Source organism: Watersipora subatra, chromosome 5 (assembly GCF_963576615.1).
Source record: "Watersipora subatra chromosome 5, tzWatSuba1.1, whole genome shotgun sequence".
NCBI lineage: Eukaryota > Metazoa > Bryozoa > Gymnolaemata > Cheilostomatida > Watersiporidae > Watersipora > Watersipora subatra.
The window spans coordinates 13,867,971-13,889,429 of record NC_088712.1 but is presented as its reverse complement, the minus strand read 5'-3'; the positions used below and the strand labels follow the sequence as shown (position 1 = coordinate 13,889,429).

Genomic DNA, 21,459 nt, shown 5'->3' with positions numbered 1-21,459 from the left:
TGAATGATGAAGCAATAGAAGTCTGAGCAAAGAACTGTACGTACAGTTCTTTCGTCCGAAGAATTATAATAAATAAAATGAATAATAAAGAAGATTGAATGATGAATGTATATTAATAGTGGTAGTAGTAGTGATGGTGGTAGTAGTAAAACTAGTAGTAGTATTAGTAGTAGTCGTACAACTGGCTATTCACTTTTAATTTAAATAAAAGTTACAGCAACTTACCAGTAGAATTCATTGATTATTTAGTTAGATGTAGGCTTTGCCTACATCTAACTAAATAATTCTACTTTTGTAGAATTCTTACCTTTTGTAACTACTTTTTCAACAAGCAGCAGTACCCTTTCTTTTTTCCATTATTACTTTGGTCGTGGGCTGTATGACGGGGTAATGTCTAGTGGTATATTTAGTTTATATAGTACATTTAGTATAGTTATCATGTGTTCAAGGAACATGTTCATGTTTATTTTAATATCCACTAAGACGAATATACACATCTTCAGATATCTTTAAGGAGTCTCAGGAATACAATAAAGTGATTTAGGGGCAAGTGACTGAGTTTGACTAATATTGAACTGAGGGATTTCTTGATTTTGGGATGATTGGGCTGGTCAATGATTGAATGGGGGTGATTGGGTTTGAGTTAAATGTGATTGGGCTGGACTATGATTGAATTGTGACTGGATTTGAGTTGCATGTGATTGGGCTGGGCCGTGATTGAATGGGGGTGATTGGGTTTGGGTTGTTTGTGATGGGCCTAGATTGAATTGGGATAATTGAGCTTGAGTTACATGTGATTGGGCTGAGCCATAATTGAACTGGATTGGGACAGGATTGAACTGGGATTGTTGCTGGCTGTAGGGGGATTGTTGAGTATCTGTGATATTGAAAGCGATGTTGTGAAGGAGCTGCTGGATTTGTACCATGGCAGTTGACCTCTGGAATGGTGTTGGTAATGAGTTGATCTGAGTCGCAACATTTGCTCCGAAATGTGAATCCTCATTAGTGGTCTTCTTCTCCTCCACAATATCTCGGAATGTGGAGGTCATTTGTTCAGCAACAGCAGCGGTCGCAGAAGTAGGCTTTGATCTTTTCCGACCACTTCATCCAGCTACAGTAGAAGCTGCAACAGAGCCCCCTGAGGCAGATGGTGGTGCTGAGGTACTTGCTGTACTGAGCGTATCATCATTATCATCAGAGTCCTAAAAGGAAAAGACATTGATTCAACAAAGCATGGATTCATTATCAGCAATTACTCATGCAAGAACATTGACACACTGAAAGCTTATCACATATATATTAATATTACAGGAACATACTAGACTTACAGGCAGGTTATCCTCCACTACAGGCTCTGGCTGTGGTGCAATGGAAGATATAGTTTCATGTATATTTACAGTGCTACTCAGAAATAGTAGGCGCTCATAGTATGGCCACGAAGGCATATACACTTGAGCGTCTCCCGCGCCAGAGCGACTGCTCTGCTGCACCATTTTGTATTTTTTTACAAAATAGGTTCTGAGATTAGCATATTTAGCTTTCATTAGTTGTACTGCAAAATAAACAGAAAGTAATATATAGTGACATTGATAACAGTTGGTGAATAGTCATGTAAAGCCTGACAGAACACATGGTGATTTTGTTGGTATGTCCATGCCACATCTACACAACATCATTATGAGGAAAAGTGAATAAACAAATTTTGTTAAATGAATAATAATTCAAGGAATGAATATAATACCAAACAATGAATGAATGAGGCAATGAAAGAATGATGAAAGTCCGAATAATTATAATAAAATGACTGAATGATGAAGCAATAGAAGTCTGAGCAAAGAACTGTACGTACAGTTCTTTCGTCCGAAGAATTATAATAAATAAAATGAATAATGAAGAAGATTGAATGGTGAATGTATATTAATAGTGGTAGTAGTAAAACTAGTAGTAGTATTAGTAGTAGTCGTACAACTGGCTATTCACTTTTAATTTAAATAAAAGTTACAGCAACTTACCAGTAGAATTCATTGATTGGGCCAGCGAAACATAAGATACCTGAGCTTTCGTGTGGGCTTCTGGAAGCCAAATAAACCAATGGTTCCAAGTGGTTCCAAATAAGCCGCCTCAATTCTAGTTCCTCTATAAACAAGTCTGTATCGACTTGTTTTATCAACGAACTAACTTGATTTTTTGGTACTCTCGCGTTCACATTGTTGTTAGCAATGCTGGTTCACTATCAGAAAGAGCGTGAGGGAAAGTTTAATGAGGCTCCTGGCTTCTGATTGTCTGATGAGCGTCTGATTTTTCGGCACAACCGGGCACTGCTGGGTTGCACTGACACCGATTTTCTGATCGGTGCCGACACCGATCTCTCTGTTTGCACCTACCGATGCCGACACCGACTCATCAAATTTGTCGGTGCTTGACAAAATCGGCCAGTATAAACGCACCATTATAGTTTGAGGCCAAGCTAGCAAACTAAACTGCTTATATTGAACAATTGCACAATCACTAGTTAGTGTGGTTTGATTGCTTAGGGCATTAGTGGGTTGTCTACAGTTACTGTATGCAGCTATAGCGACTCGCCCAGACATAAGTCAAGCAGTGGAAGCTGTTTCGAAATACAACTCTCAACCTTCTGAAGCCCATTTGGCAGCTGGGAAAATAATCTAGGGGAGACGGGGGCACTCTGGGACAAAATTTACACTTTTGACAACCCATCGAATAATTTAATTGATAATGAGCTGAATTTTCTTGTGATGATACCCTCACATGTTGTCTATATAAATATCCAAACATTTCCCCCCTGCTAATAGTTAAAAAAATTTTACAATGAAATTACCAACTCATGTTCACTGTCCCAGTGTGCCCCGCATCGGGGGCACCCTGGGACAGCGGCCGGGGCACTGTGGGACTATATAATTACCTACTGTCTTCACTAAAGATTGTGCATAAAAGAATTTTAGTCAAGTTTAATGTATAATATAAAACAGTGTAGAACAGTAATTAGTAGTATGGTACATTACAAACAAAACTACAGTGTGATGAGGTGTACATGACCAAGACAAGATAACTAAACAGCAGAGAAGTGCGGTAAAAACAAATATGGAAATCCTCACATATCTAGAAATATTGTGCCAAACTAATAGGGAAGGCCATTCTCTCTGAGAGTCTGCTTGTTCCACCAGTGATATTCGCTGATGGAAGCTTTAATAGAATGTCACTGTGGTCGACTAGTGCCAAGTCTTCTGGCTCTGATTTAACAAATGTAGGCTTGGCACCAGGAACAGTTTTGAAGAACGACACACTTAATGTCATATCAGAACTCTCCATCTCGACGATGATTCCAACATAGTGCTTTACAAGCTTCTGTTTGCCAGTAACTGTGAACTTTACAAGCACATAATCTCCGGTGTTATATTCTGTTGAATCCGTTTCACTGTCCGTTTCGACAACCCCATTATCTCCATCATCCTCGCTAGTGTCCTCTTTCTCAAGCCTAGTGTTCAATTCGACCTCTTGGCGCTCATCCTCACTGCTATCACTGACCTCCACATCCTGAATAACCTTCTTCTTCACTCTTTTAGATGTTTTCTTGGCCCTCTGTTCGTTGCGTTCCCTTTCGAGTCTTTCTTTTACTGGGGTGTCTGTCAAAACTAGTGACTGCAGTTTTCCTTTTTCTTTGGTTTTGTCGTGGAGGGGCTTTCGGGAATGGCCGTACTTCTAATGGTGTAAGGTCTTTAGGGGTAGCTACAACTTGGCTGGTTGATGGGGATGAATAGACTGGCTCTGCTGGTAGTGCTTGGTTCACTGCAGGAGCTGCTATCGGATCATCCTGGCTGGTAGATGATGTAACCAAGTTCTCGGGAGCTGGACGGTTTGTGACTTCTGAGGCGAGATACATGTCGTCACCAAAAATGTCTGGCTTATACGGAAAGACACCAGACACACGAAAACCGGATAAGATATTCGATGGATTAAATGCCCTGTTGAAGCTCTCACCGAGTAAGGCGCCGATCTCATGTATGGATATTGTCCGGGCAGGATTATTCAACATCCAGCGCGTACAGCTGTCATTGTAGTAGCGCTTTAGGGGGCCATAAACGGTGCGGTCTAAAGGCTGTAGCTTGTGACTACAATGGGGAGGGAACGTTAGTAAAATAATGCCTTTCTCTTTAGCGGACTCTATGGCTGAAATAGATACATGGCTTGTATGATTGTCCATGAGTAGCAGCACGGGATGCTGATGAGAACATTTAGCATGCTTAGCAAAGTGCTCCATCCATTGTAGAAATATCTCCTGATTCATCCAACCAGATACATGAGCGGCACCTCTGCTTCCAGGTGGGGTGCCATTTAGCATGGAATTCTTGAAGTTGACTCGTGGGAATATGAGGAATGGTGGGATAAAGGAACCTTGAGCATTAATGGAACCAACAAGTGTTACAAGAGTACCTCTTTCAGCAGAGGTAGCGAGACCAACTTGTTTGGAGTTTTTGCGTGCAATAACTTTAGGAGGCTTGTGAACGGTAGTCAGAGCCGTTTCATCCATATTGTAAATTTGATTGGCCTCAAATTTATACTTCAGAAGTACAGCTTCTAGGTTAACAAAAAATGTCGATACATTACTTCGATTAAAGCTAGTGGCCCGACTCAGACTCGTAGCTTCGGGTGTGCGAACTGACAAGTTGGGATGCCTTTTCATAAAAGAGTATATCCAGTCCTCCCCTGAAATCACAAAATGAGCTTTCTTCAATGAACAACCATAGACCTCAATTTAACGGCCTACTATGCACATAGGCCTAGATATTTATAAGGCTACATTCAGATTTATTAAAACGGTATGAATATTTTTATTTAATCTGTTTGTTTTCTACTCTTTTCTTCAGGTCATTCTAAAGAACAGAGATAGGGAGAAGCAGATAGGGCTATTAGACTAGTTTTTTTTATAAATCAGGTACTAACCTGCTTTCTCGTTTTTATACCAGAGGCTTGGGTATTTTATATTTAGTTTTTTCGCGTATTCATACACGAATTGGCGCATCATGACTTTGGTGAGGCCTGCGTGGTGTTTTGCTCCCTCAACAAGGTATGACTCCAGCATTACTTCGTGTTCTGTGGAAAACACACGTCTGTTGTCCCAACGTGGTTGGTATGTAACACTAGCTTCTCCAGCCTTACGTCGCTTCGTCACCGCTCTTGCCAGGGTTGACTTCGGAATGACATAACTTTCAGATGCGGCTCTTAGGCTTAGCTTGCCATCAATAACTTCTTTGATAGCTAATTCAAACACTGAATCAGCAATCTTTCCTTTGGCGCTGGTTTTTCTGTTTCGAACCATGGTTCCTACAATATTATCATCACGGCTTACATAAAATAATGTTCGGGGCACAGCGGGACACGCAACGGGGCACAGTGGGACGCGTCCCACAGTGCCCCGCCAGCTTTTGTCCCACTTGCCCCGCCTGATGATAAATTGGCTTTGGTGTCATATCTCCCAGAAAAAAACAGTGGCTACACTTGTAATATATAGGGGAGTTCTGCATAAAAAGCTACTATGACTAGCATTCTTAACATTTGGTCATACAAATTCTAGTGCCATTTATGAAACATTTTCCCTGGGTGCAAATATTTACTTTTTTGGTGAAAATCTACATTTTTACTCACCTTGTCTAAAATAGGTCCAGCATGGAGATGAGAACAAAATGGCTTCCCTATGATGTAATTTCCTGTAAGTTTTCCCACGCTAAAGATTGAGAACAGAACACAACTCCCAAAAATGGCACTGTCTCACAGTGCTTGTGTCCCAAGGTGCCCCCGTCTCCCCTATAGATACTTGAAAGGCACAGCTGACCACAAACTCGTCTATCGCAAGGCATTTGAAAACACTGACATTGTATGCTACAGTGATGCAGATTAGACAGGTGACTTAGACAGTTGTCATTCAACCACGGGGGAACGTGTTTTTACTGGCAGGAGGGCTGACCAGTTTGCTTAGTAAACGCCAAGGTATATTCGTTGTGTCTACAGCTGAGGCTGCGTATGTTGCCTTATTTGATGCTGCATAAGAAGGTGTATGGCTGCAAAAGCTTCTACCCTAGGACACTTATATTTCGCTAGTATTTAGTTTCGTGAGTAGCCCACAGAGTAAAATTTCGCTGCAACTTAATTTCGCAGCTCTGATGAGTGCGAAAATATAGTGATGTGAAAATAAATACAGTGGAACAAACAAATTAGATTCCTCAGGTCCGGTCCTCTAGTAAAAAAAGTTTTTATATTTGCGACTAGTTTGTATTTGTAACCCGCAGGTATAAATGTATGGCAGAAATCGATAATTCAACGTGATCGCTTGCTGCCATTTGTGTCTTGGACTATCAATGACGTCTCGGTCCTTTCCGTCGTGACCGATATGGTACCAATATTAGATCTCAAGTATTTATAGCAAGCGATGGCCATGGCACGTTTTGAGTTCACAATATTTCAAATTAAACAAAAATCAAATACAGTACATGTCTCATAAAAAAGAAAATAGATAACAACCAACATCACAACCAGAATTGTATAACGTGGTTGGACCTGGTGAGGGTTGTTATCGTTTTTGGTTGGCAGTAAAATTCATCACTACAATAAGTATTATTTAATTGTATGACTTCACCTACCAGACTTTCATCCTCATCAGTTACAAATTCGGTGACTAAACTATCATCATCTTCTTCGTTTGCCTTGGCTTTTCCAAAAAAACTAGTTATCTTAATTTGCTTTGCCATGCTGTTCATTCGGTGTATTAACGAATTTACTAGAAATTTCCCAATGAGCTCAATCATACACAAAATTATCTGCATTTCTAATATCACGATTTTGTTGTGGATATCAATGAACTACAGGGCCGTATTCCCTTGGACAGCTGGCCGGCTAAGACGCCCCAACTTTTTAGGAATTTCATAGTCCAACGGCTATAGAAAGGTTTTTATCGCTGTAGAATATCACTTTATTCGAAGCCATAGATACAAACATCAACTTTTAGTAGTTCTTAGGCGTCATTATTATCTTCATCAGCGGCAAAATATTCTTGTTAACGACTTTTATAAAGGTTTGCAAAATATCAAGTTTTAGCAAACATCTGCTTGCCCATATCCTACTTAATGAACTTGAAATAAAATCGGCAAAAATGATATTTGTTAAAACGCTTAAAAGAAAAAGATGTCTTCTTTCTGAGCTTTTTAACTGCATACAAGTTTTGCCTGTTTTAATTTTAAAACGTTTTGTCAGTCACATCAGCTAAAACAAAGCAAATCTCAAAAAATAGAAAAATGTTGATACATGCCAATAAAATTTTTTAAAACTTCACGTGAGAGGCCCGGCTGAGGCCCTACATAAGAGAAACCTGTTGGGAGCTTACAGCACCCCCCCCCTCCTCCTCCACACCCCAGATGTTCATAACTAGTCGTCTAACATTAGCCCCCCAACTTGCAACCAGTGAATACAGGCCTGTGTAGAACATAGCTATTTAATTTCGAATTTTCGCTAGTTCGTTATGATAGTTTAGTTTCGCGCATGAATTTTTCGCGTGATGATGACTCCGCGAAAACGCGAAAGTTAGATGCCGCGAATACTTAAGTGTCCTAGGGTATCACAAATAACACATCGACAAGGACTTATGGTCTACTTTAATAATCAAGCTGCTATATTAATCGCTAACAATAATACTTCTAACTATCGTACAAAACATATAGACATCAAGTACTATGTTATTTGAGAAGCTATTGAACGAGGTGACATAAAAACTTGCTACGTACTTTTTAAACAAATGCTGGCCGACATATTGACTAAGCCAGTACTTCGTGAACAGTTTGTTACTTGTTGAATGTTAAATTACAACTGACTGAATTTAAAACCAAGTGAGCTGTGTAGTTTTATATTGTGTTGGATTGAGCCACCAACACGTAGCGGCGTACAAAACGTCTTACACTAAAGGTAACAACCATCCCTAATTCAGGGAGCACTGCGTTGGACTGAATCACTAACACGCAGCGGCGTACGAGACGTCTTACGCTACAGGTGACAACCAATTACTAACTTCGGGTAGCACTGCGTTGGGCCGAGTTACCAACACGCAGCGGCATACGAAATGTCTTATGCTACAGGTCCCATGTCACCAACTCGGGCAACCTTACGTTAGATTGCGTCACCAACACACAGCAGTGTACGAGACGTCTTACGCTATAGGCAACACAATTGCTCGTCTCTAGACAGGGGTCGACCCCTGGTCGACAGTCTACAGCAAGGTCGACAGGGTCGACAGCCAGTAGAGGTCGACAGGTCGACTTGTCCTGATATACCGAGCAGCGCTTAGAGGCAAAATGCCGAGATACTTGCAATAAATCAAGTAATTCTCCTTATCAGAAAAACTGAAGAGAGAAATGGTTCATGGAACAACATGTATTTCTGAACGAAATAAGGCTGCTGCCTTCCTTTATATACTATAAGATATGCAAATTAGTGGAACATAAGGCCAGCCCATGAGGGCATGGCTAATCGGGAAAAAGATAAAATAGGGCACAACTCCCTATAATAATATAAAAAAAACGTTATTTACTTGGTGGCAAATCCACCACAATAATTAGCTCGCTAGTCTGATGTTTGACCCTATGACTGCACATAAACATTTGTGGTCGATGACAATTGCATCTTGATTGTTTTTCCTTTTCTTACACCATATCCTGCTGTTACCGTTATTTTATGCTTTGTATAGTGCACATGCTAGTGTGTGTTCAATAAAGGTAGTTGTACAGTCAGTGAAGTAGCACCATTTGCATGAAGTAATTTCAACAATACATACTCCAGAATTTTAAATCTAAAAACAAAAGAGATAGACATTTTCATAAATTCAACACTTGGAAATTTGGCTGTTTTTCAAACATCATGTGCTTTTCAGAAAGATGAGCTCATGCGCTCCATCACACCTTATCTGTTGGCTCCATCACAGCTGATCTGTTGCGATATGCCTAATCAGCAATTGCAGTTTGCAAAATGCTGACAAGAAACCAATTAAAAGTTATTATTCTCAAACAGCTTGTGTATAAGAAGCCTCTGAAAGTGATTAAATCAGAGTATGTGAGAGAACGAGAGGAAGGAGATAAGGCTGTTTGGTTGAGTTCTACTATTATACTGATGCGTTTCTGAGGACAATCTTTGATTGCTATCATGTTGACGATATATTTATTATACTGCGAGCTATTTGGACAATTCTTTATTCATTTGTTTTACGCCCAAGTGAGGCTTGTTATTGCTAAATATCAACTATATTGAAGCCTGAGATATGCCAACCTATTGTTGATACAATGACGATATTTGAGATTGCATACAAAATTTGAAATTGACGCTCGAGAGAGGCTATACACCAGTAAAAGAAAAGTGGCTAACACTTACACTACAAAAGAACAAATATTGGTGCACAAGCAAGGCAACTACTGAACTGAGAGACAATTTTACAAACATTCAGGAGAAGACAACTTGTGTCAGAATTACAAATAAGGTTGTTAATGTAGAATGGTTTTGACAGCGCTATGTAACAGAAAGCAAGCATTAGCATTTACGCGTCTGGAAGTTTTTCAGCTTTCCGCAAACTGGAGTGAAATAAAGAAATATTCTTGTCATAAAGGGGCATTGTAGTTCCGCCCTAGCTTTTAGATAAGATGTAAAGAAATCTGGCTAATGTTCTAGAAAATTTAAAAACCTTCGGTATTTGGACAAAAAACATATGCTGATAAACTGTTTGAACATACAGCGATATGTAACAAAAAGCAATCATTAGCATTCACGCGACTGGAAGTTCTCTGCAAACTGGAGCGAAATAAAGAAATGTAACCCAGGCAGTCAAGTATCACTGCCTGGGTCCTAAATGTACAATCATGCTAAAACTACATTTTTGAGTTATTTAAAGCTTTAAAATCAGCAAATTCTGAGGATTTTAAATCGGATTATATATGCCCAGGTTTTGCAAGATTTAGTAGAGAAGGTCTCGTGATGAATTAAAACTGTTGTTTTGAGTTTAAGCAGGATAAAGTTGACGATTCATGAATTGTAAATCATGGTACAGTGCTCCCTCGAGATACGATGCTAATCCGTTCCCAGGCTGGCATCGTATAGCGAAAAAATTGTATGCCGGGGTATAGAAACCATTGTAATTATACAATGAAAAAAGAAGGTAAAAATCGTTCAAAATTTTATAAAAATGCTGTACATATTAAAATTAGTAACAAAATAGTATGTTAACTTTAGTAACTATAGTTACCTACAGTAGCTGCATTGTGTTAAGTGCGCCTAGTGATTATAATCTGCAACACTGTAAAATTGTAATCTGTGTACCAAATGCAGATCGTACGGTAACAAGTTCTTACCTTCAAAAGGTACGCATAACATAAACGTTGAATTCACGTCAAATAAGTTTAGCTCGCCAAACTCACCCTTAAAACCATGTTTTTGTATGTATTTGAACTATGTTAATGAATTTCAACTGTTACCACGCAATTTTATCCTTCATAAGTTTCTGTCTTCACTTTCATTATAAAATTTAGCGTGGTTGGTTGAACCTTTTTCAACCAGAATTCAATAAGGCCGAGCGATGCAGTTATCAGAAGCGGCCTCTCACGCACCTGACCATTTAATGGCTACCGAAAAGAAAAATGAAATTTTATTTACTATACAGGACGTACATACCTTTGGAGTAACGTGACTTTAGCTGGTATATTGTAGCGAATAAAGCAGAAAGGAGGAAAAAACGTATCAATGCTAATTATGTTGCTGTACACTTGAAGATTAATTTAATACGTATTAAAATGGAATTTTTAGCAAGCTAAAGAAGGTTGTCTAGCCCTGTCCAGTTTTTTTTTCGGGTTTAAAAGAAAAAAATTCTGGTGCAATGCAGAAAACTGCTAGCTAGCTAAAGCTTGTAGAAGGATCCAGAGAAGTTGCTACAGTAGTTTTTCTTGTATGAAATGTGCACAAGAATCAATATAACCATACGTAAAAAGTTTGTACGTATTTATACCCTAGAGGAAAAGGCTTTAACAAGTTTCAGAAAGTAATGTAAATGCATCATCTATCTTGAGTAGTTAGTTATATAAGTTACACACATACGATGAATTGTGGTATCCCACCACACAAAGTTGTCGTCAGAATAGTCACTTTTAAAATCACTGTCGTCACTTTTAAAATCACTGTCGTCACTTTTAAAATCACTGTCGTCACTTTTAAAGTCACTGTCACCTTTTTCAAGTTGGTAACCAAAACCACCTCTTTCTTCACATTCATTATTTTAATACAAATACGGGGGTCCTCCCATGTTTTGTGACGATTCTGACGACCCGACGACAGGGATATTTAAAAAGTGACAGACGAGACAACCATTTATCAATGTAGGTGACGATGATTGTGTAAGTAGGATTACTAAAAGTACGGCTGCACGCAACAAATTTTCGTTGGTTCTGAGTTCTGGCCGAAATCACGAAAAACGCAGATTTAATCAGTCGAAATTCACAGAATTATTTGAGCTGTGCATGCCCACCGAGTTCGTCGACGAAAAGCTTTTAATAGATTTAACAAATTATTAGCGAGCACGGTTCTAGCAGCTTTAGCAATTAGTATAGTCCAAGACATGTATCGCGAAACACAATAAAAATACAAAAGCATTTCAACATAGAACACATGATGTAACTGTTTAAGTCGCGCTATTGTTGGTTAGTGAGCACGACTCTAGCAAATTTTAAGATACATGTAGTCCGAGAACGTAATGCGACACAGAAGAAAAATATTACAGAAAGTTATGATAGTAAATACGATGCAACTGACTTAATTGCGTTAGAGATGTCAACATTTCTACCACAAAACTTTTGCTGCTAAAAAGGAAATATAAATAAAAAATAAACAATTTGTAGCTACAGCGTCCAAACAATATATACATTCAATAACGCAATCTAAGCAGTTGCGTCGTGTGTACTATGTTGAATTGCACTTATACTTTTATTGTGTGTCATTATACGTCTCTTGGACTATACTAAAAGCAAAAGCTGCTGGAATCGTGCTCGCTAGCACGATTCTCGCAGCGCAGAATAATTCTGTTTCAATCATTTCGTGATTTTGGTTAGAACCAACGGAAATTTTGTTACGTGTAGCCGTACCTTTATTAACTTATTTGTTCATAAATCACCGCGGTCAACCGAAACTTCACTAGTTTTGGTTTGAAGCATCTGGCTCAGCATTTATAGACTGCCAAATAATTAAAGCAATGAAATGCCACGACATTGACAGCAAATCCGTTTCCAAGTCTGTGACTGACAGTGATTATTAAAGACAATCTCGGTCTATTTTCAGTGCAAGAGATATAGCCCTAAAAACCTAAGACGGCTGTCACTCTTCGCAGAGTAATCAGCAATGCTCCCAAACATCAGTAATATGTTTGTGAAGGTCGCTGGTTGAGCCATGCTTTTGGTTAGCAGAAGTTCAAACTGAGCGAGCTTCAGATTTTTAACGCAATCCAGTGCCACCAGAATAGATATCTGTATTAAAATTACGAATGTGAAGAAAAAGGTTGTTTTGGTTACCAACTTAAAAAAGATGACAGTGATTTTAAAAGTGACGACAGTGACTTTAAAAGTGACTATTCTGACGACAACTTTGAGTGGTAGGACCCCCAAATATCCATTCTGGTGGCACTGGGTTGCGTTAAAAACCTGAAACTTGCTCAGTTTGAACTTCTGCTAACCAAAAGCATGGCTCAACCAGCGACCTTCAAAAACTTATTAGTGATGTTTGGGAGTGCAGCTCATTACTCCGCGAAGAATGACAGCCGTCATAGGTTTTTAGGGCTACATTTCTTGTACTGAAAATAGACCGAGATTGTCTTTCATAATCACTGTCAGTCACAGACTTGGAAACGGATCTGCTGTCAATGTCGTGGCCTTTTTATTGCGGTTTACTCTAATTATATGGCAGTCTATAAATGCTGGGCCAGATGCTTCAAACCAAAACTAGTAGCTTCGGTTGAACGTGGTGATTTATGGACAAATAATAAGCTAGTAAAGGTACGGCTACGCGTAACAAATTTTTCTTTGGTTCTAACCAAAATCACGAAATGATTGAAACACAGAGTTATTTTGCGCTGCTAGAATCGTGCTAGCGAGCACGATTCCAGCAGTTTTTGCAATTAGTATAGTCCAAGAGACGTATAATGACGCACAATAAAAGTATAAGTGCAATTCAGCATAGTACACACGATGCAACTGTTTAAATTGCGTTATTGTATGTATTTATTGTTTGGACGCTATAGCTACAAATTGTTTATTTTTTAATTATATTTCCTTTTTAGCAGCAAAAGTTTTGTGGTAGAAAATGTTGCCATCTTTAGCGCAATCAAGTCGGTTGCATCTTGCGTGTGGCATTATGTTTTCGGACTACATATATCTTAAAATTTGCTAGATTCGTGCACGCTAACCAACAATAGCGCAACTTAAACAGTTACATCGTGTGTTCTATGTTGAATTGCTTTCGTACTTTTATTGTGTGTCGCGAAACATGTCTTGGACTATATAATTGCTAAAGCGGCTAGAATCGTGCTCGCTATTAATTTGTTTAATCTGTTGAAAGCGTTTCGTCGACGAATTCGGTGGGCATGCACAACTCAAATAATTAGTGAATTTCGACCGATTAATTCTGCGTTTTTCGTGATTTCGGCCAGAACTCAGAACCAACGAATCAAAAATCAAACAAACCAACAACCAACAAAATCAAAAGGAAACAAATAAAATATGAAAAACATGCCACACATGAGATAAATATTATATATAGTGTACATGCATTGTTTTAATGTACCAGTCCGCATCAGTAAATTAAACACTTGAAATATTTCTGCCATTGTGGGGTTTTCTGTATCTTCTACTTCCTCTCCTATACTAAATAGTTGCTCCTTTTGAATGCTGATCGCGTGCATGACCTAGCTCATTCAAATCTTCAGTCGGAAGCTCTTTCTTGTGCTTGCTTTAATGGAGTTCTTGTTTTAATAGTAATTGCAAATGCTGATTGGTTGCGATCATATTCCTTGACAACGTTAATAATACGGCTGCTTTCTTATTCACGACATCCAACTTTGTTGACATAGAAATCATTTTTCCTTTGTTTTGTAACGTTTGTATCGGTCTCAGATTCCATAGCTAACAAATTAAATGTATATACTTGTATTTATATACGTATGCTGACTTGAAAGTTTATAGTAAAAGATATAATAACGCTACAAATGAATAATTTGCTCTCGCTTGTGTATTTTACACAAAATTTTCCATGCGGAATGCTGACATGAGAGAAGTCGATCATCACGTCTCTTCTAAACGTTCTGAAAATGTTTTCGGCAAACTATATTTCGGTGTCTTTTTTCGACACGTTATGAGCACACCGACCACCAAATTTTAACTCGGGCGAAACTTTTCTCAAAATCGTGTGGTGAAATAAAATTCGTATAGCGAGGTGAAGATATCACAATGTTTAACTTCGTAAGGTGAAAAAATCGTATATCAGGGTAATCGTATCTCGAGGGTACACGGTATTTGTTTACAAATCAAATTGCCATAGCAACCAACCACTTAATCTCAACCTATATTGATGAAACCTGGCATTCTACACATTAAAGCCATGAAAAAACTGATGGTTGCATTTTTATTCACATCCGATAGACAGTTGACCTCCCAAAGGTCATGGTAAGGTCAACAATATAGGTCGCTAAAAGCTTACCGTACTGAAGATTTTCATTAAAAGGGTATGTTTCAAACTGGGCCCTTCTCATCAAGCTATATTGCTATGACTGCATATAATGACAATCTAACGACTTATTAAAGTGTTGGAAGTGTATTCGGAGTTGTCCACCTATACATAAGGTCAATGAAAGGTGACCACATAGGGCATCAGGATGCGGAAATATCAACCCAACTCATCAAGTGACCATTCAATCTAGAGCTCTTTGTATGTAGTTTCACACTCAGAGTGTAGCACAGAGTGCACTGCAGAGCTTTATTGTAGCACCTTGAAGGGGTTTGCTTGTTATGTTAGTGGCAATTTGTATCAACACAACCACATCTAATGTTTCCTTCGGTTATCCTTGATACACCGTTCTAGTGAGGTTTATTTGTTCAGATGACATAAAACTAGCGCAGAATTCCCTAAATTTGCATCCACTTATTAGTTTGATGTCAACAGCTAGAATGGGAATGTTATCAGCAGTGATAGGCTGATTGTTATTCTCTGTAATTTGATTTAATTCATTAGGATGATCGTTATTACTTTCATTATCGTTAGCAGCCAAATATTGCGTAAGCAGCTGAATTTCCAAGATTCTTCTATTATAACAATCCTTATCATTGCTTTCACTATGATCTGATGCAGCTGACTTAGATTCTAAGTAGAAATACTCATCTAAATTGTTAGCATCAACTAGCCATAATTTTATCGACAGTTCCGTTTTGTTTTAGCTTGAGGCAGAAAAAACAGCAAATAGCCACATACATGCGCGCATCCGCAATTAGAGCCTATCCTTACGACCTTGGGTTATGAAAAATTCCATAGCAACCACCGATAAGGATAGAGTTAAATGGCAATTCTGGCTTTATAATTGATCAGACACAAAAATAAACAAGACCATGTGAAAGAGCAGGGTTGAATGCACTCTATGTTAAATAAGTGCACTCACCAATAAATCTACAAGGGAAAAAGCCTCGTCTGCAATCCGTCATATGCTTATATAGCTTCGGTAGTCATCCACATGGTTGACTCTTATAGGTCCACGTACTTGCGGTGCGACCTCTCAATGCCGGGCTGGCATATGTAACCTAAGGTCCTGCACTACGAGTGGGCACGAGGCAGACGCTTGCATATACAACATGCCCTTTCTTTTCAAGTTGGTTAAACGGGCGCAACCAACAAGCACAAAGACCTGAACGCATTTAAGGAAGATGGGTTGCAAATAAAAGGAATGTACCTTTGATTTGCGATTGTTCCTTTGGGAAGTACCAGAACCCTTCCTTACACATACACCGGTTTTCCTGGTTCAAGAATCTTCACCGAGGTTATCGGCGTCCATCAGGTCTTCATTGGTAACCTCACAGAAACTCATTGTTACCTAAAACCGGGTACTCACAGCTCAGGAGTTAGCCTTCCCCGTTCTCAGCGACTTCCATGAACACCGTCCCTTCACCATCGCCATCCATGTTTGCCTCTTCCTCACTAGGGTCTCCATTACCTACAAACTCAGCCTCGCCGAAGCTTGGCTCCATAAGCAGTGCCTCCGTAGGCAAAGTCTCCGTATTCTCACTAGTGTGAGAGTCTCTGTGAACTGGCGCTCTGTCCATTTCACTGTCACTGGCAGTCACAGGCATCTCCTGTTCCTTCTGCTCAGTGTCCACTGCAGCCTCTACCTCATCGGCCCAGGATCTCTGTGAACTGGTGCACGATTCATTGGTCTCATTAGCCCCACCGACCTTGTCACCAACGCCACCCTCGTCAACCGCTTTGCTAACCGGTGCATCTTGGCTTTTGCCCGTGTTGCCATTTGCAAATGCCTTGTTGCCCTTAGCACATCCACCACTCTTACAAACCTTAGCAGCGGTACCTGAAACCTTCTGGGTAAGCTTTTTCAAGCTATCCAGAGCCTCGGACATCTGGCGATCAGCATCAAGCTGGCGGACCAAGTCGTCCTCCTCTTGAAGCTGGACAAGAGTCCTATGGTAGGCAGCTAGGGCCTCCTTCCTGCGTCTAGTGATGTCAGCTTTCCTGGCAACAACCTCCTGTGACAGAAAGTCAAACTGGATATTAGCCAAAAATGACTGGACCTTATCGACCACAGGTCGCCTAACTGCCTTACCACATGCTGCGGCCGCGTAGCTAATGCCACGGGTGGGTATCTTAGGCTTGGGAGCCATATCTTCAGAGCTGGTACTAGCTCTACTCTCTTCCGGGAGCTTTCTTTCTTTCCTGGTGAAAGAGGCTCCTCCTGCCGTGCACTTCGTCATCAGGTGCCCTACTTCCCCACAGTAGCTGCACACAGATTCCTTACACTCCTTTGCCCAATGGCCCTTTTCTCCGCACTTCCTGCAATAGTCGCTAGGGCAATCTATTGCGTAGTGGTCCTTCTTACACCCGCAGAACCACCAGAACAGCTTGCCCTCCTTGCCGCAGACCTGTCTGGCCTTTCCTTTAGGCTTTTGCGCAGCCTCACCGGCTTGGCCGGTAGTCTTAGGGGGGTGTCTGTCCACTCCTTTCCTGTCACCAGGCCGATTCCCGTCTCCGGGTCCTCCTCCACCAGAGGCAACAGACATCAGCACTGATATGTATAACTCAGTAAAGTATCTGAAACCATAATGTACAAGTTGAGTGTTAATAAACACTATCACTCACATTCTGACTGGTTGAACCAGCTGTAGTGTCATCCTCCCACATATCTGGGGGAGGTGTCACACTCATACTTTGTCCTACCGACTCTTTAACTAAAGTTGGTAGATCTTCCATATCATCACTCTCCATACTCTCCCCTTCAGAAGTACAAAGAGGTGTTTTCTATTTCTACAGATCTCACTTTGTCCGACCCGCACCCAATAACTATCTGGAGAGTTATCCTCTCTCAGTACAATACCTTTCGACCCTGGGTCTGTAGGTGCCCTAACAAAGACCGTCTGACATGGGCTCAGTTTACTTGACAAAGAAACTCTATATTTCTTGTCCCATTTACGTTTTAAATTCTTTATGCGAGAATTCTCCAATTCCTCAAACTGACCATAATCAATGTCACATTCACATGGTATGCCCAATTTAGACCTCACTGCCCTACCAAACATAAGTTCACTAGAGGTGAACCCCGATGGTAATGGTGTAGTACGATAAGCCATTAACGCCGCATATTTGTCAGTAGTTTTTTTCCATAGACTTGACAATTTTTACAGCGTTTTCTGCCATACCATTAGAACAAAGGTATCTAGGACTGCTAGTAATTAAACTAAACCCTTGATCCTCAGCAAACTTCCTAAATTCCTTGCTATCAAAGCACCTTCCATTATCTTACCTAACTATGTTAGGTATGCCAAACCGAGAAAACAATTCTCTCATAACAGTAATTGTTGCTCCAGGTGTTTGTGAGGCCACGGGTAACGCCTCTATCCACTTGGAGTAATTGTCAACTGCCACTATAAACACACTATTCTCTAGAACAAACAAATCTGAACCGATAACCTCCCATGGTCTGGAAGGTAACGTTGACTCATGCATAGGCTGATGTTTTATTTGCGAATGCACAATACAAACATTACATTTACTTATGAATTCTTCAATATCACCAGAACAACCCGGCCACCAAAAGTAGTGTTGAGCTCTCCTACGACATTTAGTGACGCCTTGGTGTCCCTCATGGCATAACTCTAGGTATTTAGATCTTTAAGACTTTGGTATATATATCCTAGAATTATACAACATGCCTCCATATACACACAAGCTATTTCTAGCTGTGTATAAATTAGACATTTCACCTTGTAAACAGCCATGTTTATCTGGCCATCCCTTTATCAAATATTCCATACACAGACTACCACACTCGTCATTAGCCATAGCGCTGACCACGGCCTCCTCCCTCACATCTGTAAGAGTGCTGGAAGAGACTATGCTGTGCACATAAGCTTCTATCAAGTCACTCTTAGACTTGGTCTCACCACATGTATCGCTGTTAGGGCGACTCAAAGAATCAGCTAAATACATATCCTTACCTGCTGTATGAAAAATATTGTAATCATACCGCATCAGCCTTAACTTAAACCGTTGTACTCTCGCTAGTAAGCATGAGAGATCTTTTTCACCTAGAATCGAGATCAAAGGTTTGTGATCTGACTCTATTTCAAATTTCCGTCCTACTAAGTAGTAGTCAAACTTTTCACATGCCCATGTAATTGCTAAGGCTTCTTTTTCAACTATAGCATACCGAGTTTCCGTTTCTGACATTTTCCGTGATGCATACTCAACTGGTTGCCATATGTTTTCACCAGCTAGTTGCAATAAAACGGCACCAAGAGCGTTTTTACTGGCATCCGCAGACACCCGATGTTTAGCTCTTAGATCAAACGTACATAGAACTGGTTTTTTAGACATTTTTTTTAATGTCTTCAAAAGCCTGTGGTTGATCAGGCCCACAATACCATTCAGACCTAGAGCCTGAAACTTTATAAATAGGAGTACAAGGTTCATCTAGTTTCCTGCTAAACTTCATTAGGTAATTAACCATACCGGTGAAACGTCTCGCTTTGGTTTTGTTTGAAGACGGTAACATGTTAACTATAGCTTCTATCTTACCAGGATCTGGCTTGATAGTACTGCCACTAACTACATGTCCAAGAAATTTTACTTCCGTTAAACCAAATTCACATTTTTCCTTTCTCAAGGTCATCCCAGAACATTCTATTTTTTCCAAAACTTTGCGAAGTCTCGCCCAATGTTGTGATGGGTCAGAACCATACACTAATATGTCATCCATTAAACAGATAATGCCTTTCAAACCATCCAATATTTTTTCCATTGCTCTTTGAAAGTATTCTGGAGCTGAGGAAATTCCAAAAGGCATTCGCCTAAAGCAAAACCGTCCCCACAGTGTTACAAACGTAGTCAATAATTTACTTTTAGGGTCTAATCTCACCTGCCAAAAACCCAAGTTGGCATCAAGCTTTGAAAACATGGCGCCTTTAGACAGTTTGCATAACATATCTGAGATCTTAAGTAAAGGGTAAATTTCCCTTTTAACTCCTTTATTTAAATTAGTTAAATCCACACACATTATGATTTGACCACCAGATTTCGGAGCTATTGTTAGACCCGAGCACCAATCAGTAGGTATTTCTACTTTTTCTATAACCTTATCAGTGAGCATTTTATCAAGCTCTTTCTTAGCCTGAGATCTTAACCCAGCTGCAATTGATCTTGGGGAATACAACCTGACGGGTTCCGCCTCACTTCTCAAGCTGATGGAAAACATACCAGGCATAGTATCCAAGCCTTCAAACACTTTAGGAAATTTTCTAATAGGATCAAAATTGTCCGAACACATGCCATTAATGACAGCGAGTAAATTAGGATTGTTAAGTTCTGTCATTCCTAAAAGGTTGCACCTAGAACCTTTCAACACATATACAGGAGCATCAGTAGTACGGTATGAGCTCTCTATATTCACTTTACTAAACCCTAGAACTTTAAGACGTGAACCATCAGCACCACTGAGGTGTCGATCTGGCTCTTTCAGATTTAAACCAAGTTTACTTGATGTCTTAACAGTCAAGGTAGAAACATCAGCACCCATATCAAATGTGAAATCAACTTCACTACCATTTACTTTCAAGGTCCTAACTATTTTATTATCTAGTCATTTAGGACCTACAGATGAAAACCTTACACTTCTACTTGGGGAGTAAGAACGTGTACTATCTCTATCCCTTTTATTAGGGCTTTTGCCCCTACTCCGATCACTTTCCCTGCTACTACTTCTGTTGTAGCGGTGTCTATATTCACTTTTCCGAGTAATATCGGCGCCATCTTTCTTACAGTCAATACTAATATGACCTTTCCTATTGCATACAAAACATCTAGCTGCAGGGCAACTATGTAGCCTATGATCTCCACTACCACAGTTGTAACATTCATCATCACTCGTAGGTGACTGTCCATCCTTAGACTTAACACGCTAATTGCGGTTATACCTATCAACGCTAGAGTCTCTTGAAGACCTGCTAGAGTCTTTATACCTGCCCCTACGATTATATTGAGGAGATTCGTAACCGGAATTTCTACTCCATTTTCTAGAGTATTTGTTCTTAGACCTTTCATCGTAATGACTTTTACGTTGCCTTTGTGAAATTCTATTAATTTCACCATTTTCGCAAGCACTTGAATCTGAACTTGAATAACGACTGGCTCCTCTTACTTTAGATTTACTTCTAGGAGCTTTTGTCGAAATTTCCGAAACACAAGTTCGCTAGTTTTATATCTAGCACCTTCCAATATGGCGTCAGATTCTCGCGCGAGTTTTATGGCCCTCAAAGTATCCGTTAGAATTTTCCAATTCAACTCCGTTTGTTGCATTAATTGCCTACGTAAAGAACCTTCTCGCAAGCCATTAACAGCTATTGCAAGAGCAAATTCTTTCCTTACATCCTCATTACCACCAAAGTTAACGTTTCTACTGAGTTTTGCAACTCGTAGTAAATAATCACTTTCCTTTTCACAAGCCGTTTGTGAAATAGTAACGAATTTCATCGTTTTAACATAAACCGTTTCATCAGTACCATAAATAGTAACTAAATGAGCCATTGCCTCATCGTAAGTAGAGTTTTTGCCAAACATATGAAAACCAACAGAGCTTAAAGCATCTCTACCATCACTCCCTATTGCGTGTAA

At 39.8% G+C, this 21,459-nt stretch overlaps 2 protein-coding genes across 2 annotated transcripts in view; one reads left to right on the top strand and one right to left on the bottom strand.

Annotated features, from left to right (window-relative positions):
* Nucleotides 1-21,459, top strand: part of LOC137396947 (arylsulfatase B-like) — a 258,649-nt gene that overhangs the window by 49,447 nt on the left and 187,743 nt on the right. The gene's annotated exons all lie outside the window — the stretch shown is intronic.
* On the bottom strand, nt 19,705-20,365 carry LOC137397128 (uncharacterized). The gene is made up of 2 exons (XM_068083414.1): nt 19,845-20,365; nt 19,705-19,708 (listed from the first exon to the last, which is right to left on the bottom strand). Exons 1-2 carry the CDS (start codon nt 20,363-20,365, stop codon nt 19,705-19,707), a joined length of 525 nt encoding a protein of 174 aa, XP_067939515.1.